General features: G+C 44.5%; 1 protein-coding gene across 2 annotated transcripts in view; it reads right to left on the reverse strand.

Moving 5' to 3' along the window:
- Positions 1–57: 57 nt before the first annotated feature.
- The window catches only part of Slc35d1 (solute carrier family 35 member D1), a 58,034-nt gene continuing 44,731 nt past the window's right edge, over positions 58–13,360 (reverse strand). The window contains exon 12 of one of the 2 annotated variants that reach the window (XM_087548128.1): positions 58–1,116. In XM_087548128.1, coding sequence (XP_087404254.1) covers positions 858–1,116 — 259 coding nt within the window. In that variant the 3' untranslated portion in view covers positions 58–857. 2 annotated transcript variants of the gene reach the window in all.

Genomic DNA, 13,360 nt, shown 5'->3' on the forward strand with positions numbered 1-13,360 from the left:
GTATGGGAACAGAGGCACTGTTGGGAAAATAAGTTCACTCACATCTTTCCAATAGAATTTTAGCTAAGTAAGATTTATTTTTAATTTAAGATGTTAGACATGATCAACAAATGCCATTCACTTTTAATACCTACTGTAGAGCGTGTTGGACTGGACAGCTCTCTAGTTCAGTCTGTCGGGTGGGCAGTGTGCACAGCATGTCTTGATGCCTAAGCCTGAGGAGAGGTGTGGACTAGTGGAGGTTTAGCCTGGTGGTTAAACAGTTGTTCTCATCATTGCTAGCATCATTGGGCTGAATTGACTCACCATGTTCTGAAAGGTAGTTTGTCAGGTTCTGGCAACTCCGGGATAAGGGATTTGTGTTCCTCTTTTAGAAAGCAGATGAGCTTTTTATAGAGACTTGACAGTATCTTGTGCCCAACTGGGCTTTGGCCAGGTGAACATGAGATGCCAGTTATTCTGAGCATGAGCCCTTTTAAAACGTTGACTATCATTAGTACTCTGAACAAATACATTGTGGGTGATGGGAATTCACTTGGGTGGCTTATATTTTGAAATTTCCAACCTCCTGAATTGGGAGCTTTAATGTTTGCAGTGTGGTATCCATCCCACTGCCTACATTTCCTTTCGGGGTTAAAGGATGGCTGTTGGCATTTTTGGAAAGATGTAAATATGCTTGGGCGTGTGCAGTTGCTAATGATTCACAAGTACTGAGTACATGAAACAGTTTAGTTTGATCAGAATTGCCTGGGAGTGAAGAGGTGACACTGGTTTTATGAAAATATATTTTGAAAACCTTTCCTCAGTGGCATTCCAGTTAAGGTCAGAGCACTCGTGTGCTCCCATGTCTAAACGTTTTAACTGCCATAGCCTGCGTGGAGGTGTGGTGAGGAGAAACTTAACAGGTGAGCTTGAATGTCTCCAGAGCCCATGTCACATGGACTCCATAGAAGGTCTGGATGCATTTGTGGCTTGAATACAAGTAGTACTCTCATGGTAGTGTCCATTTCCTTCTGAGACACTGGGTTTGTTGTTGAAGAGTGACTCGTCCACCTAGAACCTTCGGAAATCCTGAGTGTGCCAGCTGGTATCCATGCTAATGTGCCCAGCAAGCAGCTGATGGAGCAGACAAGGAAAGCGAAACCATCATTTGCAGCAGCCCTTCAAGAGAACCACTCTTCAACAACCTCATACTTTATTTCCATTCATACCAGGGAATAGTCATATTTTATTTAGAATTCTATTCCAAAGAGCTGTGTCATAACACCATTTTTTTCCAACTAAATTTAGCCATGTTTCAAAATGTCTCTTGATCTGGACACTTGGGTGATCTTGTGATATGCAGAACCCTAAGCCTACTCCAGGTACAATAAGGGTGGTGTATCCAGGGATTGATGTCACAAGGCCGTGAGCACATGTGCCATCATAGAGGAATTCTCTTGTCCCTAGAGAGCACCAGATAAGGATAGGTTTATAATCTTACCTAAAATCCTCCAGCCAGCATTTCAAACAGGAAGAAGATATTTTTTTCAAAATACTGAGAGCACATTTGTAAAAACAGAACCCATAGACAAAACACTTAAGTCCACATTAAAATGCTCCCATAGTGAACAAATGTCAAGCTAGATTTTGTTGCCAAGTAAGTTTGGCAACTCAGAAGAAAAACCATTTTCCGAGCCCAGTGGATTTCAGACTTAGGGATTTGTAGTTAACTAAGATTTTGCTGACACCTGGCAGTTAGTCCTAACTGTCCTTATTTTCTAAGGCAAATGAAAACCCCTAGCAGGTGTGCTTTAACACGCATTCTGGCCCTTCTATGAGGTAGCAGGCAGCCAGAAAAGTAAGTGCTGGGTAAAAAGAGCCTGTCACAGTCCAGGTATGACCTCCTGGAGCCTTACATGCTGCCCGTCTTTTATAGAAGGGAAAACCATGTAAAATAGGACCTTGACCAGGACCAAGCAGCTTAGGGCTAGACACCTCTCCTTTCCCTTCACAACACTTACTAGTTTATATGTGTTCGTGAATAGGGACAGTAAATCTCCAAGGTAGAGTTACAGGTTTCTGTTAGCTACCCTTTGGCCAGTTGCTATTCTAGGAATGAAGACCAGTCTTCACAGGGTGGTGGCTTCCTTCTGAGTCCTTTGGCTTACAAGAGTAAGGAGAGGCATTTCCTCACAGAAACAATGCTGATCAAGGTAAGGATCCCAGGCCAATCAGCCAGCCTACTGCAGATAATATTGGGCACTCCGGGCTATGGCTTCCAGGGGCATTGTGCCATACGCACAATAAACCAGGCTTCATACCTACTCCAGTTTCCAAATGGAGAAAACAGATGCCTTGAAAAGTTAGAACCCTCTCCTTACAGTCACTTGTTTCCCAAGGCACATTTCTCTGTCCAAGGACGACATACATCTTAGGGAAGATGCCTACAAACTACTCTACCTTCCATTTCTAAGTGTGAGTTTTAGAAATGGGAGATTTCTTCAAACTGGAAATCCAAACGGAGGCCAATGGGCCCTGAATGGGGCAGGAATGTGAACCTCTATGAACCTTGATCTATCCAAACAGGATGGCTACTTGGGGAGAAAGCATTCAGTGTGACGTTCTGTCCACTGAATGATTAGCCAGGCTGGAATTTAGAATGTGGTGTCTTCTGGAACACTCTAGAGCTAGTCGAAGAGTTCCCTAGATCTTATTTACACACCTATACATCCCCACATTATAACTTGTTCTAGACCGCTTCACTGTTTTTTTAAAATGTGCATTGGTGTTCCACGTGCCTGTGTGAGGGTGTCAGATCCTATGGAACTGGAGTTACGAACAGTTGTTAGCTGTCATGTGGGTGCTGAGAATTGAACCTGGGTCCTCTGAAAGAGCAACTCATGCTGTAACACTGAGCCATCTCTCCAGCCCTCAGCTTCCTAACTTTTAAAGCAGACTTCCTCATCTGTGACGTCATCCTTTCTTCCCTCTGCCTTTACGCGGGGTTCACGTCATCAGTTCTGTGTACAGTGGCTTTCTCAATTGTCCTTTGAAGTTCTGTCTGGCCCTCCAGAGTACCACTCTCCTAGAAAACTGCAGTCCTGGCTGCATGGCTAGCTTAGTCACTCTGGTATCCATCAGGCTGTCAGGCTGGCAGATGACTTTTCAATGGATGTTAGCTGGTGACCACAGTCCTATAATTGTACTGACTGCATCCACCACTGCCTCTCACAGACTCGGATTTGTCACCTGAGACCTGAAGCTGTTGCAAATACTGCAGCTGGTGTTGCCTTTCCAAAACATACACTAAAAATTTTTTAAAAATTTAAACTAAAAATTGATCACTATCAAGATTTATTCATTCAACAAATATTTATTGTACACCTACAGTATGGACTGGGAACTAAAAAGACCAAAATCTCTGCCTTCAAAAAACTTAAGTATAGAAACAAAACAAAACTTAAATATAAATGAAGACAGGAGGTGTGTGGCCTTTGTGTGTGATAGAGCTGAGTGTAAAAAGCCTCTCGTGTCCTCAGTGCTCCCTCTTCATCCAGGCCCCACACACACACACACACACACACACACACACACACACACACACAAACACAAACACACACACACACACACACGTAAATATAAAATCCCTCAGCCGAAAACAGAATCTTGACAAGACATGCAGAAGCATGCCCACAGCAACATGGTTCTTAAAAGCCAAAGCCACCGTGTGCCCATCAGTGAGCTGTGCTGTATATACACACCAGAGCAGCATAGGCTTTCAAGAGAGACCTGATGTGTAGTGCAGAGAGGAACCCTGAGGACATGCTGCATGAAATAAACCTGTCCCCAAAGACAGACACTGCACAATCCCATTTGTAGTCGAACCCATAGAAACAGAAGGACTTGCGGCCATCAGGGACAGGAAGAAGGGAAAATAGAGGCTTCTGTCCAATGCCTATAGCTTCAGTTTAGTGACAGCATCTGGAGACCACTGCTCAGCAAGGTGAAGGTGGCCATACTCTGCACTGCATACTTGGTAACTTCTTTAAAAAATACCTTAACGTGTTCCAGTCTCTGACATGCTTTCATGTATTCCTGTCTGTGTTGAGTAGCTCTACCAAAGTGGCTCTCCTGCTGAGTGTATATCGTCGGGGGTTATTATCCAGAAAAGCTACTTATCCCTGAGAATGCTCATCAAGCAACATCCTGTAAAGAGCGTAGCACTCCTGCCTCCCAGCTCATCATGGGCACGTCAACAACACTGCCTACATAGTCACTGATTCTATGGCAGGTTTGCAAAGCATTAACGCTGAGTCGTGTACCCACCCCTGGACTGCATGTCACCTTATAAGTGAACAGATCCCTATCTCTCAGTGCTTATGATATAGGAGGAAGGAATTCTAATACACATTTTCCAGAAAAAGTATTTATTTGACATCATTAAAAAAATAGGCACATGATTTTCCATGTTTATGTCACCTGATTTACATACCTTAATGCTAGGTACCTCTTAAAAACACTAAGTAAATTGGTGAATAAAATCTATATTGAAAAGACATTGTAGGCAAAGGTCAGTCCACAGCATGAGAAAAGAGACATCTGTGAACAAAATAATCTCTAAAAACATTTCTGTGAGACAATAAAATCTAACCAGTAGATCTTTTTAAAAAATATTTTTCAAAATAAAGGTTAAAAAACTAAACACTAGAGATTCTCCACCTCACAAGGTGAACAGTAGGAGCAGAAGGCAAGCTTAGAAAAGTGATGGTGCCAGACTACCGAGAGGCTGAGGCCAGTGTGTTTTGCTCTGAGGTCGGGAAGGAAGGCTTGGGACTACCTCAGGGTGACAGCTGAGTCTTCACTTCCATACTGAAATGCGGTTGACTCCCACTGAGACAGAAAACAGAGTTTCCTTTTCCATATTTGCCAACATAAATATGAAAATAATTCTCTTTTTAAAAAGCAGAATCACAGTGGCTATAATTGTGCAGAGAAAATTTTTGTTGTGTATCATTTTCAAAAAGATAGGGGACAGAGCCCGTTGCCTAAGCATCTGGTGGCAAGGAGCACAGGTGCATATATCTTGGAAAGGACACGTTGTCCTATGCTGCTAGCACTGAAGCAAGGATGATAGGCCTGTGCTGCTCGGCACCGTACGCCCTGGGCGCCCACTTTCAGTATTTTCCCCAGAGAAGGGAAATCCATTATAGCCTGTTTGTGGGAGAAACCAGCATTGCACAGACATGGGAGGAAAGAGCATTAATGTTGGGGAAGAACTCAGGGGAGGAAGTTCTAAGAGCCATGTGGCTCATCTGAGCTAGAAGAAAATAGGAGGACCATGACCTCTGAATGGAACCCTGTTCTTTTGGAGTGCCTAAAATCAGTGCAGGCAGGTCTCACTTACAAATCTCTGACTTCTTTCATTTGTGTCCTTTCAACTAAGGTCAGACTCTGGCTGAACCACACACGAGAGCTTTAGGCTCTCTTTATTTGTCCATGGGGTTAACAACGTGCTGGACATTACGTCTGCACTCACTAAGAGCCCCCAAGAAGGAAAACAAAGGTCAGACCTAAAGCCCTCAGTGGCCCTGTGACCCACTAACACTCCACGGAGAGCCTGCCTCGGCATTACTGAGCAAACCTCCCACATATTCCTGATACAAGATTACAGAAAACTTGCAAATGTCTTTCTTACAAGTTATATGCAAGATGGAGCCTACAGATGAACAATTTCAAATAGAGGGGAGAAAATTAAAACTATTCCCCACTGAGACACAAAATACAAGCTAAAGGCCTGCAGTCAGCGGCCCATCGAGGAGGCAGAAGCCAGCCCTCCAAAGCCAGCCATGCCTCTGAGCCACACCACCCTGTTCCAGCAATCGCTCCACCCTGAGGCAGTTCAGGCAAGGTCCACCCATGGACTCTCTCAGAATGAGGGAAGAAGAGAAGATAATTCCATCCTGAGATGCTTATCAGGTGGATGTATCTATCTGCAGGGGAGAGCTGACCTCATGTCACGTCAGAGGGAGGGATTTAGATCTGCCAAAGAAAGACTGAGTTCCAACAATGCAAAGATGTCTACCTAGCCCCCTCATACCAATCAGTCGGAAACGAGGCCCTTGTCTCGCCATGAGAGCCTGCAAACAGGAATACAGACTGGCAACTACATCCACATGATGAGGGCATGGGGCGGGAGAAGGGAGTCACCTTGACCATCTGTCCCTTTAAGAGAAGGAAGGGTCAGGCGGAGCCGCTGCTGGGTTGGTGTACAGAGTAAAGCTCTTCAATCTCTTATGGGCTCTTCTCAGGGCTGTGGAGAAGGCAAGGCAGGTGCTTCCAATCTCAAAGGCCTGCAGTTCCAGAGCTGAGTAACCGGTGCACAGTCCCAGGATTTTCCAGTTGTGAGAGAACCAAGTTCTCCATCTTCCATTCATTGTAGGGCTGAATTACTAACACGTCTCTGCCTCCCTGCACTCGGCACTGCCTGACAGGGACTTTCAATGCATTACAGCTGGATCGGTGAGTAAATGACTGGCTTCCTCCACCCTTGCTTGTCTCCAACTGAACAAAGGGTCAGACATGCCAAGGCACGCTCTGCTCACCCGCTCAGTCTAGGAAGGCAGAGCACATCAGAGCATCTTGGGCCTTTTAGTGCCAAAGCTGTCACCTTTGGCAAATGTGGTGATACTATGAAGACAGTGCCACAAAAAGGTGGAGGGAGGAGGAGGGAGGGAGGAAAAGAGGAGGAGGAGGAGGGGAAGAAGGAGGAGGAGGAGGATGAGGAGGAGGAGGAGGAGAACCTTAGCTGCATTTCCAGCTAAACTGTCTCCAGAGACAGACCACTGGAAAGCATCTCTCGCATCTCAGAACACACGGTATACACTGCCAGGGCCACCTGTATAACAAGCTACAAAGTAAAGATTCCAAAACACTGTTGTTTCACTGTCAGAGAAGAAAAATAAATTAAAACCCACCCAGAACATTTTTCAGTCTGATATAAATTAATTCAAACATAGTTAATAATAAATTTTCAAAGGCAGCAATCAATCCTAGGGTTGTGCAACTGCAAAGGAATATTAACTCCCAGCAATCATAACGCCTCAGTGTCTTCAGGGTCCGTGGAGGTCATACTGCTCCTTTCCCCTTAGTGTCCAGCTTGTTACTGGTCTCTGACTGTTTGCTCAGCTGCTCTTCGGTGAAAGTGATGTAAGAATACACCAGGCTTCCAGCAATACTGCAAGACAGAAAGCCATCGTGAGGGAGCGGCAGAGTGAAGGAAGGGATGAGTCCTTAACACTTCATCAGGGAAAGTCTGGTGAAAGGAGGCGTCTCACAGTGGTAATTAGTATGTGTATAATATTCGATAGATATGTATTCTCAGAATGGAATACTATACATCCATCAGACTAATAGGTAAGACAGGTAATGGCATCTTAAATGACAAAAACCACACACACAAAATATCAAATGTTGGTCACCTCTACATGAATTAAGTAAACATGAATGTGTATTTCAATTTGAATCAGAAGAAAGAAAAGTCTGGAAGACACAGCAAGAACACTGACTGTGGTTATACCTGACTGCTAAGATGCCATGTGGTTCCTTTCTAGGTAGAAGCAAGCTCGGGAAGAACAGTCCCCTGAGTTCTTGGCTGTTGGCATGCTTCACCTGCTCATGTATGCCACCCTACCGGCACTCATGAAGACAACACTGTCCTTCATTCTCTGGGAGGACTGCACACCCTCCTGTATCTGAATCTAAGCTGGAGCTGGGTTTACAGGTCCAGCGTCCCTGTCCGACACTCCCTGAGAGACACTGCCAGTGCTTACTCCACTGGGCCACCAGCCAGCTCACTGCCTGGGCTGCACTTCCCCTTAAATGTGCTTGCCCTGGGTCTGGCCTCCATCTTTGGCCTGACCACAAGACTCCTCAACACGTTGCTCATTTAAAACCATGGTTTCCCCTGGGCTTTGATGTCCCAGCCCCAGGCCAGCTGCAGAAGGGTGAGAACTCCACCTCAGGACTCTGTGAGGAAGGAATACTAGTGTACACTAGGAGCTAGTATAGCACTGCCCAGTCTCTGAGCATCCACCACACTACTCAGAGCTGCCGCTCGTCTATCCTTCCTAGTAGGATTCCCTCAGACCCTTGCTGAAGCGCAGCACCCATGTGTTGCATTTTCATTCATCTCCTGCCATCTGAGACTCCTCCATGCTGCTCCATTCCCGCAAGGTGCCCACTGTACAGAAGGGGAATCCTCAAGCTGTAAGGAGCTTGCTGAGCATCTGGTGTCCAGCTAGTCCATCTCCATTGCAGCTGCTGCCTCTCTGGCTCCCACTGCACTTGCACCACAGCTCCTTGGGTCTCACTGTCCTCCTCATCAGCACATGAACGTCCCAGCCTTATTCTTTCTGCTCCAGAGTCCCCTGCACATGAGCTTGCACTCTGGGGTACTGGAACACTGTTTCACCACCCTCTAGCACCAGCTCCTGGCCAGGCAAGGCCTCCGGCTGTCCCCATCCCTTCATCTGGCAACCCTTCCCTCTGCTGTTGAATCCTGGAAATGCTTCTGCTTTCCAATGTGTGACTTCTGATAGACGAGACCCTTAGAGCGTGGTAGGACCTCATAGCCTTTGAGTCCAAAGCTAAAAGCTCCAAGGACCACATGAACATCTCCTATGACTGTCGATTCCCTTTGCTCTCAACCCACTCCAACCAAACCAATTGAGAATGGCTGCCAGTCTGCCTGCCTGCCTGCCTGCCTGCCTGCCTGCCTGCCTGTCTTCCTTCCTTCCTTCCTTCCTTCCTTCCTTCCTTCCTTCCTTCCTTCTTCCCTCCCTCCTTCCTTTCTTTCCTGTTTCTTCTAGCCACACCCTCATGACCACCTAAACACAACAGTCTCACTTCTTTTGCCACTGAGCCCCTTTCACCTGGACACAAACACCTCAAAGTGCAGGCTGAGAGCATGGCAGGCTTGTGCATGTCCCCAGACCCTATTGTCCCCTGGAGTAATGAAACAATCCTGAACCGGAGTTGAGTCATGGTCCAAATCCTGAATATACCACTAGCTCTAAAACCCCAGGGGAATTAACCAATCTTTTGGGAGCTTCATTCTGTATACAAATACAAATGCTCCCATCACATAGGCTTGTCTGTTGAGATCTGGTCTTTTGCTATGATAAATATTGGTTGCTCCCAGAGAATATGAGTAGACCCAGGTGACCCCTATAACCTTGCCCTCTCACTGCCCCCCCCCAATTATCCCTGATTGGTGAATAATGATGCCAACAGCCAATAGCTGGGCAGAAGAGGCAAAGGTGGGTTCTTGGACTCCCAGGCTTGGGGTCTGAGAAGAACTATGAGAGAGAAAAAGACGCCATGGGTTAAGAGTCAAGGAAGCATGGCCATTAGAGCAGGCCAATTGGAGGTGAGAGTAGCCCAGATACAACATAGTAATAACTTGGGATTATCAAGTGGATATAGATTTGAATAGCAAAGAGAATAGATAACTGCCCACCATCAGTCTAATAAAGGCTAATAATAAATATAAAGGTCATATGTGTCTTCTGTCCAGGAACTGAATGCTCAAAGGTGGGTGGGTAGAAACCCAGGATTGGCATAACACTTTCCCAATGTGAGGCAAAACTCCTTTAAGACAAAATTCAGATTGCCAAATAAAAAACATGCACTGCCCCTTTAAGACTGGAAAGGTGGGGATAGGTGGTTCCTTAGCAATATCAGCTTTTCCCCAAATGGTGCAAAAAGTCCTGAGGGATTTGGGACAAGGGCTGAAATAGATGCTGATGTGGCACACATGATTCTGGGGGTCATAGCATAAGCTAAGACACAGCTGCGCCCAGCACCCCATGAACAGAACGGCATGCCAAGCAACGGAGCCCTTAAACTGCAGTGGCAGGCTTGGATGCCAGCCAACCGAAATCTTTCCTGGATGCTGCTGCTAGAGCGCAGCTCTGAGCCGAGGGCTGATGTCAGCGTGGTCGGGCACAAGCAGCACAATGTCTCAGCTAGGCCTGTCTGAAGATTAAACAAGATTATATGCACTGAGAATATAAACACAGGATGGGTTTGTAGCTCACTGGCATAGCATTTGCAAAAGCAAGGCTTTGTGTTTGATCCCATTGCAAAAAAAGTAAAAATAAAAATAAAGTCTATGGGGGCTGGAGAGATGGCTCAGTGGTTCCACTCTTCCAAAGGTGCTGAGTTCAACTCACAGCAACCACATGGTGGCTCACAACTATCTGAAATGGGATCTGATGCCATCTTCTGGTGTGTCTGAAGACAGTGACAGTGTACTCACATACATAAAATAAAAAATTCTTTAAAAAAATAAAGTCTATTAATATACACAGAGGGGGAGGAAGAGAAAGGGAAGGGGAGAAAAGAAGGAAGGAGGGAGAGAGGGAGGGAGAGGGAGATAAGGGGAGAGAGAAAGAGAGAGAGAGAGACAGACAGAGAGAGAGAGAGAGAGAGAGAGAGAGAGAGAGAGAGAGAGAGAGAGAGAGAGAGAACAAGCACACTGTAACACAGTGGGCTTATCTGGTAGAGGAGACAATTCTTCTGTTCCTCTTTCCTCATGAAGCACCAGCATGTGGTAGCAATAGCATGATAGTCACAGGCCGTTAGCCCACCTGACACTATAAAACAGATAGCATATGAAGAACAATGATCTACTTCCCCTAGTTCTGGAGCAAAGGTAGAGTATGTATGTGACAGGAGCCTTCTCACTGGTCCTTTGAAGAAGGAGGCAGCAAGGGCCCCTCTTTGCTAGGGACATGGGTCTCAAGAGAGCTTTATCTGCAGACTCTATGCCCATCAAAGCTTTCTTCCTAAAACCTTGACCTTGGGAATCATAACTAGAACATGAATGTTGGAGGAACATAGCATTCAGTCCACAGCAAAGGAGAAAGGAAAATTGTTGCACCTGTCCAAAAAAGCCTTCAGTTCTTCGACCCTGACCTGATCATAGCTATCACCAAATACTGTAGTTACCAACATGACAATTCATGAGTCACCCAAGAAGAACTAAATATCCAGCAATAACATGATATACATATTAAGGATGAGAAGCAACTATTACATAAGTCCTTTAAAAAACTTGATTATTTTTCCATATAAATCTTAAAGACCCGGTTGGGGATTTAGCTCAGTGGTAGAGCGCTTGCCTAGGAAGCGCAAGGCCCTGGGTTCGATCCCCAGCTCCGAAAAAAAAAAAGAACCAAAAAAAAAAAAATGAGAAAGAGAGGAAAACAGGTCTACAGCACTCCTGACACACAGGCTTTTAGGACAGTCTAGCCACTGTCAGAAATAGCAGAACAAAGTAACACTAGAGATAATCTGATGGCGAGAGGCAAGCGCAGGAACCCAAGCAACAGAAACCAAGACTACATGCCATCATCGGAGCCCAAATCTCCCACCAAAACAAACATGGAATATCCAAACACACCAGAAAAGCAAGATCTAGTTTCAAAATCATATTTGATCATGATGCTGGAGGACTTCAGGAAAGACCTGAACACACTTAGGGAAGCACAGGAAAACATTAATAAACAAGTAAAAGCCTACAGAGAGGAATCGCAAAAATCCCTGAAAGAATTCCAGGAAAACACAATCAAACAGTTGAAGGAATTAAAAATGGAAATAGAAGCAATCAAGAAAGAACACATGGAAACAACCCTGGATATAGAAAACCAAAAGAAGAGACAAGGAGCTGTAGATACAAGCTTCACCAACAGAATACAAGAGATGGAAGAGAGAATCTCAGGAGCAGAAGATTCCATAGAAATCATTGACTCAACTGTCAAAGATAATGTAAAGCGGAAAAAGCTACTGGTCCAAAACATACAGGAAATCCAGGACTCAATGAGAAGATCAAACCTAAGGATAATAGGTATAGAAGAGAGTGAAGACTCCCAGCTCAAAGGACCAGTAAATATCTTCAACAAAATCATAGAAGAAAACTTCCCTAACCTAAAAAAAGAGATACCCATAGACATACAGGAAGCCTACAGAACTCCAAATAGATTGGACCAGAAAAGAAACACCTCCCGTCACATAATTGTCAAAACACCAAACGCACAAAATAAAGAAAGAATATTAAAAGCAGTAAGGGAAAAAGGTCAAGTAACATATAAAGGGAGACCTATCAGAATCACACCAGACTTCTCGCCAGAAACTATGAAGGCCAGAAGATCCTGGACTGATGTTATACAGACCCTAAGAGAACACAAATGCCAGCCCAGATTACTGTATCCAGCAAAACTCTCAATTAACATTGATGGAGAAACCAAGATATTCCATGACAAAACCAAATTTACACAATATCTTTCTACAAATCCAGCACTACAAAGGATAATAAATGGTAAAGCCCAACATAAGGAGGCAAGCTATACCCTAGAAGAAGCAAGAAACTAATCGTCTTGGCAACAAAACAAAGAGAATGAAAGCACACAAACATAACCTCACATCAAATATGAATATAACGGGAAGCAATAATCACTATTCCTTAATATCTCTCAATATCAATGGCCTCAACTCCCCAATAAAAAGACATAGATTAACAAACTGGATACGCAACGAGGACCCTGCATTCTGCTGCCTACAGGAAACACACCTCAGAGACAAAGACAGACACTACCTCAGAGTGAAAGGCTGGAAAACAACTTTCCAAGCAAATGGTCAGAAGAAGCAAGCTGGAGTAGCCATTCTAATATCAAATAAAATCAATTTCCAACTAAAAGTCATCAAAAAAGATAAGGAAGGACACTTCATATTCATCAAAGGAAAAATCAACCAAGATGAACTCTCAATCCTAAATATCTATGCCCCAAATACAAGGGCACCTACATATGTAAAAGAAACCTTACTAAAGCTCAAAACACACATTGCACCTCACACAATAATAGTGGGAGATTTCAACACCCCACTCTCATCAATGGACAGATCATGGAAACAGAAATTAAACAGTGATGTAGACAGACTAAGAGAAGTCATGAGCCAAATGGACTTAACGGATATTTATAGAACATTCTATCCTAAAGCAAAAGGATATACCTTCTTCTCAGCTCCTCATGGTACTTTCTCCAAAATTGACCATATAATTGGTCAAAAAACGGGCCTCAACAGGTACAGAAAGATAGAAATAATCCCATGCGTGCTATCGGACCACCACGGCCTAAACCTGGTCTTCAATAACAATAAGGGAAGAATGCCCACATATACGTGGAAATTGAACAATGCTCTACTCAATGATAACCTGGTCAAGGAAGAAATAAAGAAAGAAATTAAAAACTTTTTAGAATTTAATGAAAATGAAGATACAACATACTCAAACTTATGGGACACAATGAAAGCTGTGCTA

The sequence above is a fragment of the Rattus norvegicus genome, chromosome 5, assembly GCF_021556685.1.
Source record: "Rattus norvegicus strain SHRSP/BbbUtx chromosome 5, alternate assembly SHRSP_T2T, whole genome shotgun sequence".
NCBI lineage: Eukaryota > Metazoa > Chordata > Mammalia > Rodentia > Muridae > Rattus > Rattus norvegicus.